This window comes from Centruroides sculpturatus, unplaced genomic scaffold, assembly GCF_000671375.1.
Source record: "Centruroides sculpturatus isolate CEXI.00-Female unplaced genomic scaffold, Cexi_2.0 scaffold1437, whole genome shotgun sequence".
NCBI classification, from domain to species: Eukaryota; Metazoa; Arthropoda; class Arachnida; order Scorpiones; family Buthidae; genus Centruroides; species Centruroides sculpturatus.
In genome coordinates this window covers 114,893-140,574 of record NW_019385598.1, presented here as the reverse complement: position 1 = coordinate 140,574, position 25,682 = coordinate 114,893, and the positions used below count along the sequence as shown (strand labels likewise).

General features: G+C 35.9%; 2 protein-coding genes across 5 annotated transcripts in view; one reads left to right on the top strand and one right to left on the bottom strand.

Annotated features, from left to right (window-relative positions):
- LOC111640456 (type I inositol 1,4,5-trisphosphate 5-phosphatase-like) overlaps nucleotides 1–20,938 on the top strand; it is a 78,181-nt gene extending 57,243 nt beyond the window's left edge. The window contains exons 12-15 of one of the 3 annotated variants that reach the window (XM_023386466.1): nucleotides 6,215–6,326; nucleotides 10,890–10,964; nucleotides 16,728–16,764; nucleotides 18,060–20,938. In XM_023386466.1, the coding sequence (XP_023242234.1) occupies nucleotides 6,215–6,326; nucleotides 10,890–10,964; nucleotides 16,728–16,764; nucleotides 18,060–18,247 (412 nt within the window). In that variant the 3' untranslated portion in view covers nucleotides 18,248–20,938. The other 2 variants (XM_023386464.1, XM_023386465.1) reach the window with 2 other exon arrangements.
- Nucleotides 20,939–20,961: 23 nt separating this feature from the next.
- Nucleotides 20,962–25,682, bottom strand: part of LOC111640457 (leucine zipper putative tumor suppressor 2-like) — a 35,551-nt gene continuing 30,830 nt past the window's right edge. Inside the window, exons 3-4 of one of the 2 annotated variants that reach the window (XM_023386467.1) lie at nucleotides 25,084–25,581; nucleotides 20,962–21,934 (exon numbers count right to left, since the gene is read on the bottom strand). In XM_023386467.1, the coding sequence (XP_023242235.1) occupies nucleotides 21,254–21,934; nucleotides 25,084–25,581 (1,179 nt within the window). In that variant the 3' untranslated portion in view covers nucleotides 20,962–21,253. The remainder of the gene's footprint in view (nucleotides 21,935–25,083; nucleotides 25,582–25,682) is intronic. The other variant, XM_023386468.1, reaches the window with a different exon arrangement.

The window sequence follows — 25,682 nt, the reverse complement described above, 5'->3', positions numbered from 1 at the left end:
TGATGTCATTTGCTCAGATCAACATATTCTATTTTATGGAAGGCGTGGTACTGTTTGTTATTTCCAATTCTGTTCTGTTTATCTTTGATGTAGTGTCTCAGAACTTGTCGGTTCAAGGGTCCACTCATTTTATATGAACCATAATCGCTCCAATTTCCACTTTAGTGGAGCACAAGAAAGTTTTTAATAGTCTCTAGTGTTTTTGAACTTCCTCGGCTTGTCGTCGGAGGTTCACATCTACTGTCAAATGCTAAGCATCGTTACTGGCGAACAGTTGAATATAAACTGAAGATGCCCAAAAGTACCAATGACTATTAAAACTATTTTTAGGTCCAGTGAAGTTGCAATTGGAGCAGTTGTTGTTTTATCAAGAATTGGAAGTTAATAGAATTTTTTATAAAACCAATATTATCTTATTATCTGGAATTGTATTGATGTAAGATAGCTGCATTGCTTTTCTTCTAAATCTAGAAGTGTGTGCACCAGAAATCTAAATGAAGACTTATTCAAAGATGATTAAAAGCAGAAAAGGATGATAATTACAGTTAGTACAAAGATGAATATTTTTTGTTTGCAAAAGTGATTGTGATTTATTTATTTACATAAATGATATTTTTAGTCTCTGAAAAAGTTTTTTGTAAATTCTTACTTGATACCTAAATATTGAGAAAGTATGGAAATTGTTGATTATTGATGACGCAATAAAATGATATATATTTTAGCTTTATTCGATGATTTCAGATTTATGAATTCACTTAGATAAAAAAAATAGATACAATAAAATTATAAGAAAATTCAATTGTTAATCAGTTCAGTTTGATATAAGTATTTCCTATGCTAATTAATTAATGTTTCTGGTCCTTTAAATATTATTTTATTAATGTTAGTCTATTGTGAGTATAATCTATTAATAGGTTAGTCTATTGTAATATTGATTCAACTTGCAGATGAAATTAGAAAAATTGAAATAGTCTATTGGTTCAAAAGAATAAACTTTCTTTATTTCTTGTTAAGTTTGTTACTAATAATTTTTATTTTGTATGATAAATAAATTAGCTACTTATTTTTTTTTTTCTCTTAACTAGTTCAACAGTAATTATTGGTTTTTCAAACTATTATTTTATAAATCAATATGAATTATTGTAAGACTGTTNATTGACATGATGCTGTTCTCTCCAAGCAGTCTGTCTTTTCTTCCTCATTGCTTCATTGAAGGTATTTCATCACCTCCAGATGATACTCTTTATTTACTGTCTTTCCTTCTAGAAGAAATTCCTGTTGAATGGCACTATCAGAATTGAACAAAACAGTGAGAGTATGTTTATAGTAATTTTATTTAAATTTGTTATAGAAGTTTTGTGAATAAGCAATTTTATTATATCTAATTAGTTAATAGTTCTGGGAGTGAAGATCAGATGGAGATTTGGATAACATAACTGGCAATGTGCCTGCACGGTATGTGGGGTGATCTTTCCTTCCAGAATGTTCTAAATTAAATTTATTTGTTTCTAACTATTAAATAAATAACTTCACAAACTTCAAGAACTTCCACAAGCAGGTAATTTTAATGAAAGTTTGAGGTTGTTACTTGCCTGTAAAGCTAGTATATTAACAGCAATTCTAATTAAATGTAATGAGAGATGATGGCCCGATTGCCTACCTTTGGTCAAATTACTTAATAATTAATTAGCCTCAAATAGCCCAATAAAGGAATTGGGTTGTTTTGTTTGATATTAAATTGTAATTAAACAAAAGTGATTAACTCCATGTTTAAATTTATATAATATACATGCAAATGTCAAGGTTGCTTTATATATATATATATATATATATATAATCAAGTGAACAATTTAAGATTTCTAACTTAAAATTGTTTTTTACGAAATTATTTTTGCTGGATGTTTATATTGCATATCACCCCAAACAGTGACTTTGCTTTATTGGCTCACTTATTTATTTTCAAATAACTACTTGGACTCCTTTGCAAGACTGCTTGTCTAACTTAGTTGACATTTGAAAATGCTATATCAGAATTGTTTTATATTTCTTTGTCATTCTAATCAGTGATCAACTTTGTTGTTACTAACTACTTACATTGGAGTTACTTGCATATTTTACTTTTAAACTATAAACCTTGTAAAAATACTTTTTGATTATCCCACATGGAAAGAAACCAGCTTCATTGTTTCCTTGAATTGTAGAATTATTCTTGCAAATCCCTCTAACATTGGATTTGATTAGTATTGACTATGGGATGATTTCTTTATGAATAATAATATTTTAAAAAATCATGGCAAGAATTAGATTGATTTTTTTTAGAGGAAATAATAGATTAGTTTTTACTTATATTCCTTCATTCTAGATTGTAGCACTATCTCTACCAGTAATGCTGTGAAGAAAATTAAGGCACTTGTTCTCAGTTTGAAAGAAAATTTACATTGTTGACTATTGCAGATTTTTTTAAGCTGTATAAACAAAATAATTGTTGCATTCTACTTAAATTAACAAATGAGATTATAACAACAACCCACATGGTGTATCCCAACTTTGAAACCTTGATTTTGTAATAACATAGAACTGTTCAAAAGAAGGCCTTTACTTAGGGAAATTATATCAAAAGTATCAGGGTTGTCATCGTCATTAGTGTGGATAAGCTGACTTACAGGGGGATTAACAATTTCCCCTGTAAGTCAGCTTATCCACACTAATGACGATGACAATTGCCCCTAGGTTTTCCCTGGTCAGGATAACCTAGGGGCACTTGTGTATGTGAGTGGTGGTGTAGAAGGTAGAGAATACAAGTGCCTTTACAAAACCATTTATAGTAATAAAGGTTGCTCTTACATATAAAAATAAGTCGACCAGGATAAAGACAAAGGCTTTATCCTGGTCGTCTTGGATCAGTCCTCACAGCTTGTTTGTCAGACATCCCTGGGGCAGTGGTGATTTGTTACAGGTTCAATCCAGAAAGGTGACTGCACTTAGAGAAAGATGTTTAAGATGACAATTACCAACTCAATGACCTTGAACATCAGGATTTTATAAACTTTTTCATTTCTAATTCTTCTTTTGATTGGCTGGGCTTCCCTTTCCCCATTCCTCAATTGGTCTCCTCCCTATTGTCTCCAGGTGGAAATTGAGATCAGTTTGGGTCATGAGAAAGGTCTATCTGGGATGGTTTATCTGACATCATCCCTCAACTCTGGCCAGGATTGCTGATAGAACTAAGACATCTGCACTAATATTTTCACTTGTTTCCTTTTATGATATTCTAGAACGTTAATATCCTTTTTTTCTATGTCTTTTGTTTGTCAAACCTTCTCCTTTCTTGATCAAGTTCACTTCTAGTTATTGTATATGAGCGATGGTGTCAAAGTATGGCATTGCCAACTCGACACATGTAAACTCAACCTTGCAGAATCATTTGTTTCTGCATCATGTTCATTATTTATTACAAATTTTTATAAACCTTTTATTAGGTTTGAACTCAATCTGGGGCCTCACAGTACTATATGATTCTGCCTTTTTAGTTAATAAATTTTCTGTTATTGAGATCACTTGGTCTCATATTATTTTCTTAAATCATTTTTGGTTCACATTTCAATTAAACTTCAATATCACTCCTAAATATGACTTGCAAACAAATATAACATTGACTTAAGACATTTTCTTTCAGCTACTATATCTCCATGTACCCATTTTTTACTAAGAGTGATCAGGGCCGGATCATTGCATAGACAAATGAGACAAATTTAGAAGGGTTTTTAGAAGGGCCTGGTCAAACTGTCTATTTTCAAAGGATTTGTAAATATTGATAATATAGTTTACTTTTCTGTTGGACAACTGTATATGTATAATAAACAAATAAAGAAAAATATATTGCTTTTTATATGGTTATTGTGAATTCTAAAATCTAAAGAAAATGTGTTCTTATGTTTCTTCTTATTGAAAGTAATTTTTCCAATAATTTAGAATTTTTTATAGCGATAAGAATAATATTAACTACAAGAGGATGAGCCAGGCGTTGCCCGGGCAAAAAATAACAAAGGTTAAGATTATTAGATTATTTCGTACTTCTAATCTTCCTGTTACATTATATTATAGCCAGTTGAATGGCCCGGTGCAGTCATCGGGACGACATACTAAATAGTTAGCATGCATAGCAATGATAAATAATTAATTGCATAGCTGGCGCTTGATATGCCGACAGAGACTGCCCAGTTTTTCAGTAGCAGCAGCGGTGGTATAAACAATAAATTCATTTTATGTTCTTGAAACAGTGTCGGTGATTATTTTTGTCGTCATTTAGTTTTGTTTTATTTATTGTTTTATATTTTTTGTGTGCTCTTTTTCTTGTGGAGAGGGAGGGGGCCCAGTAAGAAGAAAATGTCCTGGATGTTGTGCCTCATCCACGGTCCCAAAGTGGGTTAATCCGGCCCTGGATGAGGCACAACCTCCTAGCACATAGTGGCCTGCTTCTCTAAGGTCATCTTTTCTCTATGTGCTGGTGCGGTATCGTAGTGGTATCGAATTTTGTCAATTTTTAGAGTGTATGAAGTTGTGCTAATTCTCTGGTGGTCAAACATGAATTATCGTCTATCAATTACAGGAGAACGTCATCATCAATGGCTTAATCGCTGCCTAAATGGGTTCGTCTTGAAGCGAGAAATCTCTATTGTTGAATTTCTTGAATCAATTATAGTAGGTCTCCTTTCGACTGTCTCCTTGCCAAATACCTTGCTGATGAGATCGTGAGCCTTCGTAACGTAATTGTCACTTTTGAAGTGATAGAGTAACAGCGCGCGAAGATGTTTTGCTAATGCATCTATTTTCAATAAAATATGTGATAAAATACCCCCTGGTTAATCTACTTATATACTCACCTCGAATGTTTTTGGAACATTTTTTTCAGTCGTTTCAAGAAAAATCAAAATGTCTAAATTTCATCTTTACAACCTGATACAATTTACAATAATCACTAATACCTAATGTTTTGTTAAATCCATTATGCTTTTAAAACATTAATCACATATTTAAAAATGATATACTCTTAGATCTACAGATCTAATATATTATGCATATATATATATGCATAATATATATATATATTATTATTTAGTTAATAATATATATATATTNGCCATACTGCCCAGCAACATTAGGCATCTTCTGCCCACTCTCTACCTTTGCTATTATACTCTCACCTTTCGAAAAGAAAAACAGACGCAAAACTTAACGAGTGCCTACCCGACAGTCTCGCGAATACATAAAAGAATTGTTTTGTCAGAAAAATAAAAGGCTGGAATTACAAGAGAGAGTTTCAAAGTTCAAAGGAATACTATCTGATCGGTATATACCGGCTTGAGTGTCGACGTCTCCCATACCTCCGAAAAGTTTCGAATTGTTGCCCGAAGACAAGGGAAGACCAATCGGTATTCATTATTTTACGTCGCTTCTTCTTGTGTTTGTTCTGTGGGGTGTTCGTTATCCGATCATGTGTTCGTTGTCCAAACATAAAAATCTTTCGCGAAAGTGTTCATTATCTGATCTGTTCGTTAACCGATCACCCACTGTATTTTTGTGTGCTCTTTTTCTTGTGGGAGAGGGAGGGGGCCTAATAAGAAGAAAATGTCTAGGGCCCCAAAGTGGGTTAATCCGGCCCTGAGTGTGATTCTTGATCATTATTTTTAATTTCTGTGTTATCTTTAAATCATTTATCAACAGTAAACTTGGTTTGTCGAGAATGCCCTGTCTTCATATATCAATATTGTTAGTCTTTATGAAATATTTTTTCACTTAGTCATAAAATTATTGTCTTTCGTTGGATGCAAACATGAAATATAGGGATTTAAATTTATGAAGTAATTGGAAACCTGAATATGCACAAATTGATTTCAACATAATTAGTTAGAATTACATATAATTTAGTCTTACCCTTAACCAAAATAATTCAATCATTAACTTTTTTAAGTTTAAGAAAAATTAGAGAGATATTTGGTATTTTTTAAATTTTATCTTGTAGACCACTGTATAACCATGCAAATTATTTTACTGTCAAAATAGGACAACATAATGCCTCTAAAAAATTTTGACTTTCTTCTTAACTGAGTAATTATGGTAACGATTGATTTTTAAATTCTAGAAATAATAAATTAAAATGATTTATTTATAAATAATTTTTATTATTTAAAACTTACGAATTAATATTTAACAGCTATCCTTTCATGGAAGATGCTAGCGGTGCAAACTGTTACATGAGAACTCGTTGCCCGTCCTGGTGTGATCGCATCTTGTTTAGTAAGTCAGCAAAATCTCTTGTTAACATGGTAAATACTTTGTAACATTTTTAATATTTTATAAATCTCAATTTTCTGTTTTATTGATATTTTCTTAAATCTTAAAAAATTCTGTACTTTTGTGCTGTTTTATGGCAATTTTCTAATTTTTGTTTTTTTCCAATCAAATGACAATTTAAATTAAAAATTTGCAATTATATTAAATTATAAAAGTTTATAATGTTTAATATAATGAAATAATCTGTCTTATAACATTGGCATTATAAGGGAATTGGTTTATTTTAATTGATTCTTTTTTGAATTGCCATTCACATTTTATTATATATATATATTCACTAACACATTTAATGAATTATGATTTTCCAATTACTTAAGAAAAGTATTTTTCCTCATATTATCCAAAATCTCTTCCAATTAACATGCAAACTGAAACTCAAATGCAAAAGAAATGTTTAACTACCATATTTATGCTAATCTAAAACAAGCCTTAACTTCTACATGCTTATCCATAGTGTTGTGTATTAAAATTTAATTAGTTTTTTAAAATGTTAATTCAAATAATACAAACTTATAATTACTTCTATCTGATACAAATGACAAATTGTTTCACAACCTGTTAAGAATACTTTACAATAAAATATCGTAATTCAAATATATCAGTAAGAGGTGTATCTCTGTTCATTACAGTAATATTAATAATAATCTGAAACTTTAAATAATAATTTTTCACTGAAATCAGTGTTTTACCAAAATCATTCAATATTTAACATTCATACTTATTTGTGTTAAAATAATTTTTTCAAAAAACAAAATTCCATATCGCATTAATTTTTGTGGAGTAACCTATACATTAGTCCAATACAATTATCTTCAAAAGTTGCCAGTTGTATCCTGGCTTGTATTATGCTGCATAGAATATGTAAGACTCATGGAAAACAATACAGAATGTGCATTATTCTTCTAAAAAGTCAGCTTTAAAAATATTATTACATAGAAACAACTGAAGGATTAATGAAAAGAATAATAGAACATGAAAAAGTTAAACTAAATACAAATGTACAAACATTAAAGTAGGTTGAAACAAAAATTAAAATGGAGTACATTCATTCTTTCTAGCAAAAGTTTCAAGCTTATAAATTCTGAAGAAACATGACCGAATCAAACATACAAATTATAATATAAATTATTAATTTGTTCAATGCTTTGGCTTCGATGTTTATTTGAAAACAGATGATGATAATTATAAAAAAGACATCTTTTACTTAACAAAAGACTTAACATCTTTTGTTAAGTAAATTAACACTAAATTAAAAGTTTGACAGTTGTAAATTATACAGTTCGAAACTTCCCAAATTGAAAAAAAATTTCAATTTGGGAAGTTTCAAAGTAGGTTTATAAAATAAACTGAAAATATTTGTTATACCTTGGTGCTGGAAAATTATGTAAGGTATTTTTTCATACAAGCTATCCATTCCAGTTGTAATTTTGAACTTTATGATGATGATGATAATTATTGAAATAACCTTGAAAAATGTAACTAGAAAATCTGTAGTATACTTGATGCATAAATAGCTGGCTACTTGGTGTCTAGATGAGTCCAAGAATTCAATGGTGAGAATGAATATCTTACCAGATATAGAATGAACAATTGGTACCAAAGTAAATGACTTTAACATCATTGTTGATTTTACTAAATTGCATATACTCTGTAACATTCAACAACATGGGCTTGAGAGTTGATTGCTTAGCTCTTATTTAATGAAAAGGACTCATACAAGATCTTGTCTGAAGTAGTTCCCTCCTGAATCTATGTACCAAATTCAGCATTTTTGCCTTTGAAAAGAATGCATCCTGAAATGTTTCTTTTGGGATGATTTGCAGCTCCACTAATCAATTTTCTTTAATTTGTATCAATGGGTTCAAACCATTGATGCAAATTAAGACCAGATTTTAAAAGGGACCAGATTTTAATTTGGGAAACAAAAAGAAGTTTGCTGGGGTTTAGTCAGGTGAATTTGGAGGTCAGAGAACAAGTGGTGACTAGTCCTTAGCCTCCCTCTTATTGATAATGTTTTGTGTACAGAGCATTGACATGATGCTGTTCTCTCCAAGCAGTCTGTCTTTTCTTCCTCATTGCTTCATTGAAGGTATTTCATCACCTCCAGATGATACTCTTTATTTACTGTCTTTCCTTCTAGAAGAAATTCCTGTTGAATGGCACTATCAGAATTGAACAAAACAGTGAGCAAGACTTCCACATTTGATCAAACTTGTGCCATTTTTGGTCACTGTAAAGATTTTCCCATGCACTGTGATGACGATGTTTTGTTTCCATGTCATATTCATAGACCCATGTCTCATCTCCAGTGAGACATTTTTCATGAAGTTTTTATCAGATCTAGCCAGTCCTGGAACTCTCTACTCAATTGCACTCGCAGAAAGAGAATTGCAAAACACAATCAGCATGTATTTGTGCGAATGTACATAACATAACAATAAATGAAGATAGAACAAACTGCTTTCAGCAGATAGTACAAAAAACTTGCTGGTCTTTACCAGCAAGCTTTTGTACTAACTGTGCAAGCTGATTTACATTCAATTATTGGTTGGTGTGTAATTTAAAAAGTTAGTGAACTTTCTGGACAGACCTTTTATACGTTAAAATTGACAGTCAGTTCTAAATATTCAGTTGATGCAAAAGTTGCTGGAATTTTCTAGACCTCTATAGAATATTTGAAATTGTTCTCTAACAGATGATCTATAAGTTTGTGGGATATATAAATGAAGGAGGTTGAGGTTCACAGTCATAAGTGAAAAGACAGTGTGTGTGGTGATACCACTTTTTAAATGTCATCTCAGAGTCTACAATGTACAACTGGTTTGGTAAATTTAAAGCAGGGCAATGTAAAGTCAAAAGTAAGCCACACTCAGGCTTTTCATCCCATTGGACGATGAGCTGGTACAACCAATCCATGTCTGGCTGCACGAGAAATGACTAAGACACTCGGTCATGACTGGTCCGCCATAGTTTGTCATTGGAAAAATCTGCAAGATCAACGTTTGGGTTGACCAGCAGATGCCACTTGATCTTTGCCGGGAGGTTCTGCCTCACCCATATAGCCCAGACATTGCATCATCCAACTACCAACTTTTCTGCTCCACACAATGCTTTTTGGATGGAAAGCGGTTTGCGGATGTTGACGACAAGAAAAAATCACACTTGCAGAGTTGGTCCAAAAAACCAGTTTTATTCAGCAGGAATTAGTGTCCTGCCCAATTGAAGAAAAAGATGCTCAAATGTAATGGTTATTATTATTATTATTATTATTTTTTTTTTTTGAATAAATCATTTTTCATTTTTGAAGTAAATGTTGTACTATAAAACTGTAGTAACTTTTGCATCAACCCAAAGTTCTCTGAGTTTCATTATATAGAGAAGGAATAGCTTTCAAGATAAAAGTTCAAGTAAGACTGTAATAATAATGTGTGGAATGATGTACTGTACAGAAAATGAACTAGAGAGAACTAAAAGCAAAGTATATGTCCATTTAGGGGTTTTGGGAAAATAGCAATGGCAGATGATGCACAAAACAATTTTTCATTTTTTTTTTTATTTTATTTTAAAGGTGATTTTGGTAAGTTATGACAAAAGAGACGTTGAATAAGTTCATAATTACAGTTAAATATCTGTGTCGGTGCTTAACACACACTTGCTTTTAAATGGAATTTTAAACACAGATAACCACAGATGAAATTATGGTAACTAAAATTATTTTAAAGTATAAACATTGCAGAAATTCTAACAATGTTCTCATTTGATGGTTTAGTTTACTGCTTTTCTCATATTATAAATTTATAATGTATTACTCAGATTTGAGAAACTCGAATATTAGATTTAGTTATTAATTTAAATAAATATCGTGGGTAATCAGTTAATGAACATAATCTGTTCAAAGAGAATGTTTGCTACCCGAATTGTTCATTAACCAATTATCGATTTAGCATAGCTTTTTATGGGAATTAATGCTTGAGTCTTTTTAATTATATCTTTCTTAGCTAAGATTGTACCTACCTGTTGAAGCCATACTGCACATCATCATCATACATTTTTTGCCCACTCTCTACTTTGGCTATTATCTCTTGCTTAGTTTCTATAGTGAACAGAGTTCTTGACAATCCATTTTTTTAGGCCCCATAATAATATCAGTTTTTTTAAATAAAAAGTTTAAAAAGCACATACAAAGATTCAGAGAACAGAAATCAATTAGTGCAAAAAAGGTTATGTATACAGTTGTGAAAATCTCGTTTCATAAACCACTCATAGATGCCAATAAAATATAGTTTTACAATTCTTGAATGCAGAGTCTTTTCGTGTTTGTTCTGTGAGGTATTCATTATCCAAACATGCATTTGTTGTCCGATTTGTTTTGCAGTCTGAACTGTTCGTTAACCGATCACCCCACTGTATTTAATAATAAATTCTTGTGTTTCTTAATCCACTTTTTCAAACAATAAATTATTGCTTAAATTTTATTTTATTTCATTTTATTTATTAATAGTTTTTTTAAGCAATTAAATATTATAAAATTACAGAACCACGATGAAAATAATCAACCGCAAGTTCGGTATCAGTTAGTAGGATCGAATGTTGCCATGGGTGACCATAAAGTAAGTAAACACAGTTCTGTATGAATATAAATGAAATAGTTATTTATTTTTTCAATCTGTTTTCAATTTTAAGTTTTAAAAAATAACTGAAAGAATTACTTTTTCAAATTACAGTTAAAATTAATTTTGTTCTTTAAAAAAGTATTTAATGAGTAAATCAATCGTGTTATGCTAATATGCCAAATAATATTAGCCAGATATTAGCTGTATATGTAATGATCTAAGCAAAGTTTAATGTACCAATGCCTGGATTTACAAGAACTTGTAATTCGAGTGTGTGCAAATAAAAATTTATTTTTTCCTTCAATTAATTGTTTATAACAAAAATGCTATTTTTGTTACTAAATTTAAACTGTGACTAAGTGCATCTAATTAAAATTTAATATTAAATACTTACAAAAATGTATTTTTGAACATCTTGTTTGTTCAGATTTTTTAAGATTTCAGTTTTGTAGGTACTATGAATGTATTTGATGTTAGCATTGTGTCAATTACTCTTTTTTTCATGCAGTTAACCAAAATCAATGCCATGTGTATATACTGTTTAGTAATTTCTTTAGGTGTGTCACAATGTTTTTCTATTTTAATTTAATTTATAATAAATGAAGAAAATCAGAGATTGTATTTAATTTAATCATTACTCTAAGCATTATTTTGGAGATCTGGTTAATGAATTATTTTGCATAGTAGTATAATGTGTGTATAGACACTCAAATTGATATGAAGTTATATTATTAAATCAGTTTAGTTTCTTTGCAACTAATAGATTTATTATAATGAGAAGTAATTATTTTTAATTTTATAATTTTTTTATTTTTTCACTCAATAAAAACTTAATTTCAAATTAAAAAAATGACATTGCATGATTAAATTTGCAATAAACATGCATGTGCATTGCAACCTTCTACACTAACTATTATGAACTAACAGTTTGGCTTTTATTTCTTGTCATGCAGCCGGTGCTGTTGGACTTTGATCTGATGCATGATGCAGGTATATTTTCTCATACTTGCAGATTTTATTTCATGTTAATTTTTCTTATTTGGTGATGTTATGCATAAAAATTTATCATCTTTATTCTCAAATAAAGTTTTTTTCCCCCTACCCATTTACAAAATTACAAAATATTGTTTCTAAATAAATTGCATGTGAAATTTGCTTGTTGAAATTTTACTGTGTTGTTGTATTTATGAAACACAGAATTTATAATATATATGATGACTTCTCAATTTTTATTGATATACGGCAACTACTAAGGACTATGAGAATAGAGGTTTTAACATTTAGATTTTATAAATTATTTACAAATTAATGCCCAGAAATAAATCTATTACAGGACAGTTTATGAAATTTATTTCTCTTGATAATTCTTTTCAAACCAAAATATTTATTGTGTGCTTCTGTACAACTGTTTAAATTTTTGCTTAAAGACAAATTATACACTATATATAATTCTGAAGTCATCAGGGATGATTCATCCTGATTACCATCATTGACCAGAAAAAATCGATTTTTTGAAATTTGTAATTTAATTTAAATGGATCATATTTATAAAATAGAATATAAATTATAGTAGTATTATTGTGATGTTCCTGCGAAATGTACAGTACAGTGTACAGTACGTACATCGACAAAGGAAAGACGTATTAATAACTAAGCGACAGTATAGTCAAACAAAATATTTTATTTCGCGTATAAGAACAGGTTCTTTTGGATTCCAACTCTGCAGTAATTACAATAAGGCATCATACAATATTCCAGCAGACCGTTACAAAACGTATCGTTCGCAACGAATATAAATGATGACCCAAAACTATGACTAATTCTTATGTACTAACTTAAAGCTAGGGAAAAGGGATAGAAAATCTAGAAAAATAAAATACAGTAAAGCTTAGTTCACACTGAGCGCGATTCGCTGGCGAAAGCGAAAAACAGAGCGAATAACCCGTCAAACGAGTCATGTTTGATGAGTTATTCGCTCTGTTTTTCGCTTTTGCCAGCGAATCGCGCTCAGTGTGAACTAAGCTTAACCCGTCAAATGAGTCATGTTTGAAGTGAGGAATGAGTTATGGAGTGAAATATCCAGGTTTTTGCTGGACTTCACAATTTTGGGTGGGTACCACGTTGAACTTTTTTTGAAAAGTCTCTCGTCGTCGTCTCCGCTAGGTTCTTCTTGCACCTCGTTATTACACCTTTTTATCGTAACTACGATAAAAATCCAATTCTCAAACTCTCGAATCCTCCAGTCGTTGCCATTCGCGACCTGGACCACCACATTCTACGTCTGTCCACCACGAGGTCTGGACCCATGAATGTCTTCCTTTCCTTTATTTCATCGGTCCCAGGGCCTCTTCTTTCATTGTTCTCCGTGGTTCCAAGAATCGGTCATCCCACCCAAGGGAAAAGAGTTATATACGAGCACTTGAATAGGGATCGTCGGAGGATGATCCAATTCTCCTTTAATATGTTTATGAAATTCACACACTTGGGCACACAATATAGTCATTACCATTTTTCTTTGTGGCTGTATGCCATATTTGTATATATTAATTTAGGTATAGTTTTAGTCATCTCCTTTGTTATTTGTCTTTTCTTTCAGAACTTTCCTTGCTAACTCTTTTTCCTTGGGTGGGATGACCGATTCTTGGAACCATTCTTGGATTTATGTTGAAAGCGGCCATTACAAATGCTAGTAAAAATAACGTAATTTTAAAAAACTATTTTGTTTATTTTTAACTTTATAATACATAAAGGATTTGTTTTTGAACTGGAATTTGCCGACGAAACCTGTACAAATACATTGTACAGTACCGTAAATTGAAGGTACTGTACGTTTGTTAAACGAGTATAATGAAATACTAACGAAACCATAAAAGACAGTAATCGTGCTACATATATTTTTATTTATTTATCTTTGTGTGTGTGTGTGTGTGTGAAAGGGATTGCTTTAACCTGATTCTGATCAAACTAGAATATTTATTTTTCTATCACGAATAGGAATTTTATTTTATTTTTTTAACAGTGAAAATACTCTTCAAAGGGACGAAGTGAAAGTTTCTTCGTGTGACCCTCATCTACGCATTTACGTTAGCCGACTATCGAAGATTTACTTCGTCCTTTTGAGAGAAATAAATTTTCTTTTCAAATTTCAGCTGGAAAAGTTTATGGTAAAAGTGTAGACATATAAATTCCCACTGTCATTCGTCTGTTTCTGACTGTCTTTCCTTAATCTCGAGAATAAAGTAAGATAGATGAAAGCCGAGACCTAATGTGGAAAGCTTAGGGGCAGGATGCCCCGATATACAGAACTTCCGATGAAAACCGGAAGTCACGTTATTTGAATTCAAAGATTTTCCTCGAAAGGTGTTAGATCGACGGCCGGCATGACTCTATTGTTAAAGGAAAAGTATGAGGTACGGAGGCAAGTCAGTACTAGTTTGAGGCGGCGAGAATATATTTTAAGTTAAATAAATTAAAAATAGAAGCCTGGCATTGTGACGTTATCACGATACATTATTTTTCGTTTATGTTTGTATTTTGGACCAGATTCGAGAGTCGGAATCTAAGTTAACTAATTGCCAATTATTTTACTTCAGAGAGAGGTGGATGGTCAACTCCCTATACTTGTTACGTTAAAGAATTAATACTACAATACGACACGTCGTCGTCGGTGTTTTAATGTATATTGCGATATCGAAATAAAAGATACGCTTGGAGAAAATATTAAAGAAAAACAGACTACAATTACAGTAAGACCCTCGTTTAACGCTGATTCGATATAACGCGGTCTGCCCGAAGCCTAAAAAAACTCAAAATTTACGCCGATTTAAATTATCGCGGCATTTCATTGGTTCGTGTTCGTAAATAATCGTATTATATAAGAATCAATCAGAAAAAGGTGGCAAAAAGGTGTACTTTCTTTAAATCTGTTTGTTTGGTGCAATTTTGGAAAAAATATAACATCACGGATGCCATAGGAAATATCGACTTCGCTTGCAAGAATTAACTGATAAATGCGCGAACGAAGTGCCGAAGAAGTTACGGCCGAAGGTATTCCAAAATTCTCAACGAGAAGAGCCTATCGCCGTATCGTTAGGCCGACCGAATTGTCAACCTAATCGATACAGCGGGACTAGGAGATGTAGACGAGAGGAATATTAAGGAATTACCACAGGTTTCTGGCGAGAGCCTTACCAACGACGACCTTCGAGAATTGGCAGAACATGGAATTCGTGTGGAACTGGAAAATAGAGATTCTAAAAACGAAGAACCCAAAAAATTTCTCTACAGATTTCCTTAGTAAAAGTTTGGTAACGATAACGAAATCGTCGATCAAATTGTAGCGAATGATCCAGATTTTGAGAATGCAAAATCAAACCGAGGCGTTTTGGCTGCGATCTTCCGCTACCGACATTTGTTTAATTAAGGAAAGAAAAAAGCGACAAATGAAACTTCACGACTCTATTGCAAAAAAAAGAAAACAAGAATTTCAGAAATGTCAGGACCTTCGTCACAAAAAATGAACTTTACATTTGTGTGCATAAGTTTGTGTGTTATTTGACATATATTAGTGGGCAAATTAATATAAAAATAACTTAAAATTAAAGTAAAATTTGTTTGTTTTTGGTCGCGTGTTCCCCCATCCCTATTTACTCTGTTAAAATGATCTCATTTAACGCCGTATTAACGGCGTTATCATTAACGGTCGTATCTCATTTAACGCTCTGTTAAAACGATCTCATTTAACGTTTAGCGCTTTGTCGTCTAGGAAATCATCCCCCGCGTTTATGTATGTAGCCAATTCTTATATTTTATACTTTAAATAAATAATATATATGTATGTATATATATATATATATATATTATTTATTTAAAGTACAAAAATTGAAACAACAAGTATTTAATATTTAACGAGTAATTGGAACGTTGCAGGGCTGCAATTTTTAATCACATATTTAATTTAATTAATTTAAAATACATGCTCTCCACATCAAATTAGTAGCGACTTGCCCTGGTACATCATCATAGTCGTCTAACTCCTTTTGGAAGAAAATTTTTGAATTGAAATAACGTGGCTTTCCGGTTTGCATCTGAGTTCGTATGTGGTTAATCTGGGCCTCCTGTCCCTAAGGTTTCCGTATGTGGTCTCTGCTTTCATCTATCTAACTCCGTTCTGGTGATTTCGGAAAGACACACAAACCCACGACGGTGGGAATTTTTAGGTCTACAACTTTTTCAAATTGCAGCCCAATAACGTGGAATTTCGTGTATATAGAAGGATAACGAGTGAAATCTTTGTTCTATTTTGTCAGAAAAGCCGTATATTAGTTACTGTACTATAAAATTTCCCTCACACTTTGAGTCTCTACTTCTTAGTCACGTTAAGAAATTTTAAATATATTTTATTCATAACATAATATATAATATATATTGTATTATTTATAACTTTTAGAAGATTTTAAAACTTTTTTCGGTGTTAGAGAAGACGAAATAAAGAATGTTTTAAGTTAAAATTCAGAAAAGTGTCGGTAATTATTTGTTTCTTAAACTTAATATTTCATTTATTTCGTCGTCTTTCACGCCAAAAGACGACAGATATTTTACCGATGTCGAATTATTTCGGGTAAGTTTTGGTTTGTCTAAAAAACCTAGTGTAAAAATATTTAAATTAACGAATTAGAATAGGCATATAATATATTTTTGTATTTTTATTTTACGTAGAAAATATTTAACATCTGAATTTCTCTTTGTTTTTTTTTGTAGCCAGTCCTATTATGGTTTAGACTCCTGCCCGCAACAGGTACGCTTAATCCTCTACTCCTACCGACAATTGTTATATGCCCCGCACCGGAAATATGGACCAGCAACTACAAACGGTCGGGCTATAGGAATTATTGCAGTTTGCCCATTTCCGGTAACGATAAGCAAAAGAGAAGAAGCGTAACCGAAAACTGGATAACGAACAGTCCTCAGTTAGATAGGGTGTCGATAGATAGCGCTCCTCTGCGCAACCAACTGCACGTGGGTTCGCAGTCTAGTCGTTTCAATAGCCATCACTCCTCCTCCTCCGAAGAATGGTACGCCGAGATGGGCGCCAATTTCCTCAGAAACGGACATTCCGCCACCTGCGCTAACGGCGACGACACTCCGTCGCGCGATGGCAAAACCCAAGTGGGAAGGTCGACGGTTTACGATCCCTTCGGTAGAACGGAGAAGGGCGAAGCCGCCCCGGACAACAGAGACAATCGCTTCGACGGTGCCGTTTTGTCCGCCGACGGCAAGCGCCGTCTGTCTGTCCGCAGCGACGTTTCTTACCTCCGTTCCAGTCGGGAACTAAAACGGAGTTGTTGCCCTTCCAACTGCATTATCGTTTGATGCATGTAAATTGCATGTAGTAAGTTCTCTTCCTTTTGTTTTATATTTTGATTTAATTTTAACCTTTTTGTCTGTTTTATTATTATGTTTTGTTATTATTTAAATTACCGTTTGTTTCTTTATTTGCACGTTTTTGTTTTAAATTGGCCTGCAGAGTTTGCAATTGTTTTATAATTATTAAAACTTTCGTTTCTAGGCCTGCGCTGGACTAACGCACTTAAATTGTCCGCCGAAAATTTTATTTATTTCTAACCGTAATTCTAATTCGTCCTGTGTTTTTAAATAATTATGTTTTTAGTACGTACGAATTTTCTCGTTTGCCACCCTTTATTTACCGTAAATTATTTCTTTATTTAGAGAAACTCCCATTGTTTTTAAGAAACTTATAAGCCGAACTTTTTTTGGCACTTGAAGTTTCGTATCAAATATATTAAAAGGCCCGGGCTCGTAGTGGGGGGTTTCCGAGTGGCGGCCATCCAGAAAATTCGACGAAATCCAGAAAAGTGTCGATGGTTAATTGCCAGGCGGATTCCAGTGTTTTTTACGGCGACGGTTAAATTTCCACGGAGTTTAATCTTTTCGAAAAGCGTTTCGTCCACGCGCTTCCGCGTAATTTTCCGACCGGACGGCGGAAGAAAAGGTTTATCGGGCAAAACGGGAGGAGGAAGAAGAGAAACGGAAGTAAAGGAATTAATGGGAGATTTTTCTTGTTTTTTTCAGAAGTTGCCCACCGCCATTTTTCATCCGCATCATCGCCCCATCTACTCTCGTGCGACAGCTTAAATCTGACGCTTCCTCGAATCAGTCTGACGGTTCCGACCAGTCCGGACTCCGCCACCTTCACCAGATACATTCACGTCAAGTATCCCGGTTCTCCCGTTCGCATATTCCGCGAGACGACGGTGTAGCGACCTTTCGGGTTCGTCGTCCAAGTGGTCATTTCCCCACGATTGTTCGAAAAAACCCCGGCAGAGCCCCGTTTCCGTCGGAGGGCCGACGCCCCCTGCCGGTCTCTTTGTATAATTATACATAAGAAACAGTATTTCGTTCCCGTTTCCGCTTCCGGAAATCAGGGAAACTTCCTTCGTCGCCTCTAGTATTATTCGGTGTCCTCCGTGCCATAATAATAATAATAATAATAATATGCCAAAAATTATCGTTCGATAATTATCTGCAGCATTATGTAAGTAGCGGACCGGGGAAGAAAACCGTCGGTAAATAGGTCGGCCGGGTGGGAAAGATTTTCCAACGGGCCCGGTCCCGTAGAAATTAGACCGGTGATCCGGTCCGAGGAAAAAGCGGAAGTAATTAGGGAAAAAACCCTAATGGGACCGAGGAGCGAAGGAAATTCGGGTGCGCGACTAGTCAGATTTCGGCCGGAGCCAAACCAACCCCGGGTTTCTGGTAAACTTCTTTACGCCCGACGAAAACGGCGTAAACTTCCGCCATTTCGGATTTAAAAGGCACGTTCGTTTCCGGTCTTTCTAAATTCGGAACGGGTAGAAAGGAAATTGTCCGGGAAAGCCGAAGTACCGTTAAATGCGCGGTAGAAAAACAGGTCCGTGTGAAAATTAGGCAGATTTTAAATCCTAGTCCGATGGTACCCCTCCCTCCCTCTACGCTTTGGCACCCGGTCCGAAATAATTCCGTACCCGAGTTCGGAAATAGAAAAACGATTTAAAGTATTTTAATTTAAAGGAAATTCCTATTTATTGGGAAGTAGAGCGGCTTTAAGGTAAAGTTGGCAGAAATCCTTTTTTCGTTCGTCGATTTAATCCTAGCGAGTTGTGAAAACATAACGAGAATACAGGCGGGGCCTTACTTTGCCCTTCCGCCGATCGTTCCTACCGGTTTGGTGCCCCAATCAAAAACCGTAGCTGGTAAAACCAAGTTATTATAGCTTAAAGTTTAAAGATTTTAATAATAATAATAATAATAATATATGTATGTATACATATATAAACCGCGTTAAAGAATCGTTGGCCGCATATTTATTGTTTTAAAAAATAATTTTTCTATTGTATCCTCGTTCCATTTTACGAGTGTTATGAAATTTCAAAGTGTTTATTCCCCCATTCGTCGTATCCGATGTACGAAATGCCGAATATTTCCACGTATCGTTACGTTCTCCGTCGTCCTAATAAAAAAAAATGGCGCGGAGGCAGATTACTCGACCCCGTCCGAATCTACGAAAATTTACTCTCTGATAAGAAATTCCTTAAATAATTACGACCTTTACGTCGTCGGTCTGTGGGAGGCGGAGAGGAGTAACGGATGGGTAATTCCCATTCGTAGTTTCGACTTTACTATTAAAACGGGTGGAGTGGGAAATTTTTACGTAATAATCGAAAAAATGGCGTTTGGCCGAGACCGGGTGACGTAAATATCTTCCGGTAATCCGAAAGGGGTTGGAGAAACGACTGCCAAACTTTCGGTTTTAGTATTTGGAGCGGAGAGAATTTCCGCGGAATTGGAAAAGTCAAACGTAACGGGTGAAATATGGTAAGGATTTTGCGCCGCGAGTGGTGGTACGTAACGGATAAGATTTAAGATTTCCTCACTACTTACGTTAAATTTAAAAGTCCGGATTCGGAATCCGTAAATTTCCGTCTGGGGGCGTCGGAGTAAAAGGAAAAACGGAAAAGAAACGGAACGGAACGGACTTACATCATGCTGCTGCCGTTATCGCTTTCCCTCCCCGCCTATTCGTATCTTTGAAATTTATAAGTGTGTTTCTGTCGTCGTGTCGTCGTTTATCCAACTGTACAGATCGTGTTTATAATTATGTAAATAGCGTCGGATACGCATTACTTAATCGGTAGTTTCCGCCGTGCCCGTGCCATATTTCGGTTTCTTTTAATATTTTTTATTTATATTTTTTTTGCCCTTCGTTTCGTCGTCACTCTTCCGTTCTCCTCCGGAAACGGAATTATTTTTGGTTTTATTCCGCGTGGTAACCCGTGTAAATATCGTTTGACACCGGTCCCTTTTAGTCCTTCGGATGCGACCGACGACCTAAAATGCGACCTTTTCCAATTTCCATCCCTCCTCCCTTCAGCCGCCGTCGGATTTTGGGCCGTCGGTACAAGTTTCGGTATATTTGGTTTGGCCTTTCTTTCCCGGAAGTTTGCGTGGAATCGTCTGTTCCGTTTCACCCTTTAAATCGGAGTTCAAACGCAATATCTAGTTGTTGTCGGTGAGAAATTCGGCCTAAGTGCTTTTGTAAACATTTATACATAACTGTGCCAAGTTGCAAAATGACTGTGATCTATCTTCCTCCCGTGTGGCATGCACTATATTTATCCGTATTACCGTATACGTGTGAATTATTCTTATTGTGGAAAAAGTTAGAGTTTTGCATTCTTAGAGGAAATTGCTGTTTTAGAGATTGTAAATATTCGATTATCTAGTCCCTATTTTATAATGTTACCGAATCGAGCAGCTGTAGAATAATATATTTAATCGTGTGTTAACGACGAAACACAAGTAATTACGTAAGAAAATAGATAGCTTGGTGACTATATGTAGCATTCGCAGTTGTTGATCTGTACTTATGTTCCAGAAATATGTAAAAATAAAAATTTAATGAAGCACGTTAATTTTTCACCGTTTTACAGACGCACTTGGATATTTCAATTACCTTTATTGAAGATTGCGTAATTAACAGTATAAAAACCAGTTCCCGCGCCGACAGCGGACTTTGGCACGAATTGTTGTGGCCGCGAGGCGAAGTTTTAGGGTTTTGCGCCCGGTCGGCGATGCCTCCGGACCCTTTTTGTGCATTTGAAGGTTGACATAAAAGTCGAGGCGGGCGCATTAAAAAATCACAGAGGCACAACCGCGTAGACCGTTCCTAGTTTACGGTGTTTTGTATCACAGATATTGGCGTTTTTTGGCCCAGTCCGCCTCGGACGTCAACAGTGGGACTCGCCGTTGGCCAGCGATTTGGCGTCCCTGCCTTCCAGTTCCAGTTCCAGACTGAGTTGTTCCACTTCGCTCTCCAGAGTCTTGTTCCTTTTGTACATCTGAATGTAATTGAGCTGGAGCAGTTTCTGGTAGCGGATGACTTTCTCCTTCTCCTCCATCCACTGAATCCTCTCCATTTCGATGTTCTCCCGCGCCAGTTCGTACTCCCTGCCCACGGTGGCCAGCTCGTTTCGCAGCCTGTCCACCTCCTGTTTCATCTGGCCCACGGCGCCGCACCTCCCCTCTCTGTCCAACTGGATCTCGCGACTCTGCAGCTGAAAGTTCTGCAAGGCCTGCTCCAGCTGTTGCTGGGCCTGGAGGAGTCTCTCCTCCAGTTCCGCCTCCCGCTTCTCCTTCTCCTCCAGCAACTGTCTCGTCTCCCTCAGCTGGGACTTCAGCGTCAGCATTTCCGCCACGCGAGACGTCTGGTCGCCCTGAGAATCCTTTAGTTGCGACTTCAACAGCGACACTTCACCCGTTTTTTGACACAGAGACCATTCCGTCTCCTCCAACTGCGCCTTGACAATAGCCAGTTCCTGTCGTAGTCTTTCTATCTGCTCCCCCGACGCCTCCTTTTCCTTCTTGCTCTCGTCCAGTTCCACTTGAAGTTTCCTCTTCTCTTGCTGAATCTGAAATTCCAAAGATATTGTCTTTAATAAAAATAATATTTAGCAACGAGTCGCGCAACTTTCCCGGTGTTACGAGATGTTGCTTAAAAAATAACTTTTATATTATTAGCGTCATTTATTTATTACGGCTATCGTTACCGGATTTTGAAAGTACCGGATAACATTTAAAATTTTGGTGGCGTCATCTGTTAAAATCGTTGTAATTGTATCTATTATAAATGGCAAAAGCCTTGATTTTGAAAGTAGGGATTGGGTTTTATAAAAAAACACACTGTAAATGGTGGTAAGGGATAAAACCGTCATTACGTCCGACCCTAATGGAGATACACACGTCCCTCATTATCTGCCCACTCCCGCGACCTTTAACCACTAAAAATTTAATAGTTTCAACCCCTAATGCGGAAACTTTCCTGTAAAATTTCAGAAATTTTCGACAAAAAGCACGGGAGTATTAATCTTCAAATGGTGAACGAAATCGTGCCAAAACACACCCAAACATACATACAGAATTTTGCATTTCTCGACGTTTCAACACGTCCCAAGTGCTAAAACGTAAAAATCTGGGGTCATTTTTGCCGGATTGACCATACTTTCCCTCTTGCAATTTTTTACTTTGCCGTCTATTATAAATGTTAAGTCCGATCCGACTCGAGACACGACAAGTTACCCACCCTCTCTTTCACCCTCCGACCCCTCGACCTTTCACCACCAAAATTTAGTAGCACCGATGCCTCTTATACGCAAGCTACCGCGCCAAATTTTGTTTGTTAATTTTTATCCCATCCCGAAATATTAAACGAAAAAGACTGTCCCAAACGGAATTTTTCGTTTAGTGTCGAAAACGTGTTTTGAGTAAAACTTAGCACCATTCCAACACTTTCACTCGTTATAAGCGACAACGTGAAAAGTAAAACGAGACAAAACATCGATTTGATCATTACTTTTACTTTCCTGGCTGTTACGTATACGTAACGAGAAAGTATTTAAATGGTATCAAATTTGACCCCCGGGTTTTTTGCAAATCTCCGTTTCGAAACAATAATAAATAAACGGGACGAAGAAAGGAAATTTGGCACGAAGGGCATCGATGCTATTAGATTTCAGTTCCGAAAGGTGCGATACACGAGATGGGTCGGACTTAATATAACCAGTAAAATCGTTAATTTGTCATTTACAACTTTTCCTGAAATTCGTTCCCGCCCTGAAAATAACCATTTTGTAATAATTAAAAAGATATACTTGATTCTATGAAAACTTTGTTATTTAAAAAATAACTTAACAGCGGGAAAGTTACGAAACTCGTTGCTACACTACTATTAACTCCGCGCACCCCGAAGAAAAAGTCAAACACTAAAATTTTCCTAATTAAAATTTATTTATATTTTGTCGCTCCTTCGATTCCTATATTACTAAGGAATTAGGGGTGACGTAAGAGAAAATTTAATCGAATTAGCCGTCCGATATTGGGAACCGTCCAAATTAAATAAAAGTTTTAGAACCCCGCCACCCACTAAAACGGCGTTATACGCGGAGGCCGAGACACCCGTAAGTTCGAGGTCAGAAAATGGCGGATTAAACCCGACAAAAGGAAAGGCCAGAAATTTAACATTATTGCCACGGATACGAAATAGATACAAACACACGCCGGGTATTAAGTTCTAGCATATTTGACAAAGCCCTGAACATTTTAATGGGGCGTACACTTTTCGTCTAAATCGTGTAAAAATTGTTTGCTTATTAAGTTATGGCAACGCGACAGTCGGGCGATTTGCCTAGGGGTAATGCCTCCCGTCGGATCTTTTTAAGGGTAAGTGGTCCCGGTGTTCGGGAACCGCTAACAACAAAAATTGACTTTTTGTTGTTAACTGTCTCGGTGTCAATAATAATAAACATCCAGGTTAGAAATTTTATAAATTTCCGGACGATCCGATAACGAGAAGTAAAGATAAGAACTGGAAAGAAAATCGGTCGATACGCTGGAATCTGTAGCAGACAAAACTAAAAGGACGGTTACATTTGTAGAGTATTATCGGCTGTAAATTATTCAAAATTAAATGTACTCGCAACGAACAATCGAATGAAAGGGATTTCGTATCACCAGCAACAAAATCTTCGATGGGGTAAAAGTTGTGAAAAGAGAAGCCAAACAACGAATGGGTCGATGACAAAATAATTGAATTCGGACCTTTAATCGGTGGAAGTAAATTGGATATTTCGACCAGTTAAAAAAAAGTATTAGAATGGCCTTCTAGAAGTCCGACAGAAAATTTATGGAGCCTAATAACAAAAATAGTTTATAGTCATCGAGTGAAGCGGTTAAAATTAGCAATTACGGATGCCGGAGAAAACAATTGCAAAATTCGATTCGAACATACCCGGTGGAGTACCAATTAAATTTTAAATGATAGGAATTTTGCCAAAAATATGCCCTTATAATTATGTTACATTTAAAACTCTTTTTTTATTATTTTTTTTAGCTTTTTTTCCTTTTTCTGCTACTTTTGCCTCTTTTACGTCTTTTAATTATGCGTTTTCCTTGTTTTTCTTGGGTTTCCTGCTTTTCGTCAGTTCCGTACTTTATGTGTATGTTGCGTGCTCGCTCGGGCCGTGAGTGGCTTTATTTCGCTCGTTCCTCCTTCCTTCCGGTCCGTCCGTCGAACGTTTCTCTATTTTTTGGGGGGGGGGGAGGAGTTATTGTTGTTGTTGTCCGGGTGGTGGGGGTTGTTAGGGGGTTTTTTTTCGTGGTTGGTGGCTTCTTCGGGGTGTTTTGTTGGGGCCGGATTGGGGGAAATTTCCATTCCCGTTGGTTGTTGGCCAAGGGGTTGGCTTTTTTCCAACCGGTTCGGCCGGGCTTTCCCTTCCGGGTTGGCCCCCCGTTGGCGGGGGGTTTCCTTTCCCGGACCCTTGGGGTTGGGTTGTTGGTTTGGGGCTTGGCCCGTTGCGTTTTTCGGGTTTTTTTCCCGTTTTTTACGGCCTGATTGGGGCCAGCTACCCTTAAAACGACCTCCCGGAAGGCATTGCCCCTAGGCAGATCGCCCGAGTGTTGCGTTGCCTTAACTTACTGAACTTAAACCCCCCCGGCGGGAAAAGGCGGGGGGGGGGGGGGCCAATTCGAATTTGTTCTTGGGAAGGGGGGAAAAATGGCTCACCTGATAATTTTGAACGCTGACCATCTGCTCGGCCTTGGCCATTCTCTGCTGGCAGGCTCTCAGCTTGTTCTCGTACACCGCCTTGAGTCTCTTGAGTTCCCTCTGCCAACTCTGCTCCTTCTCCTCGTACACCTTGAATATCACCTGCTCGTTCTGCTCCAGGGTCTCTCGCAGGTAAGAGATTTCAGAATCCTTCTCTCTCAGCATAGCCTCCAGCTCGGCGATGCCGCTGTCGCTGGGCGACGGCGTCTGGGTGAAGTCGTCCAGTTGAAAGCCGGAACCCCCGCCCGTCACCTGGCCTTGGAACAGGTCCGAGATCTTGATGCAACTGTCCACCGAGTACGTCAGCGACCGGTGGTCGTCCTCCAGGGGGTACGACACGCTGCTGTAGGGGCTGGGCTGGGCCGAAGAACCCATCCTGGGCGCCGGAGTGGCGTAGCGCACCGACGGAGTGGACACCACCGGCTTGAAGGCCACCGGACGAACCACCGACCTGTCCTGAAATGGGCAATCGGGCCGTTAGTTTGGCGGTAGAGGAGGGTTATCGATCATTGTAAACCCCTTGGGATCCAAGGGCGTCGATTAAAAGGCCAAGTCCT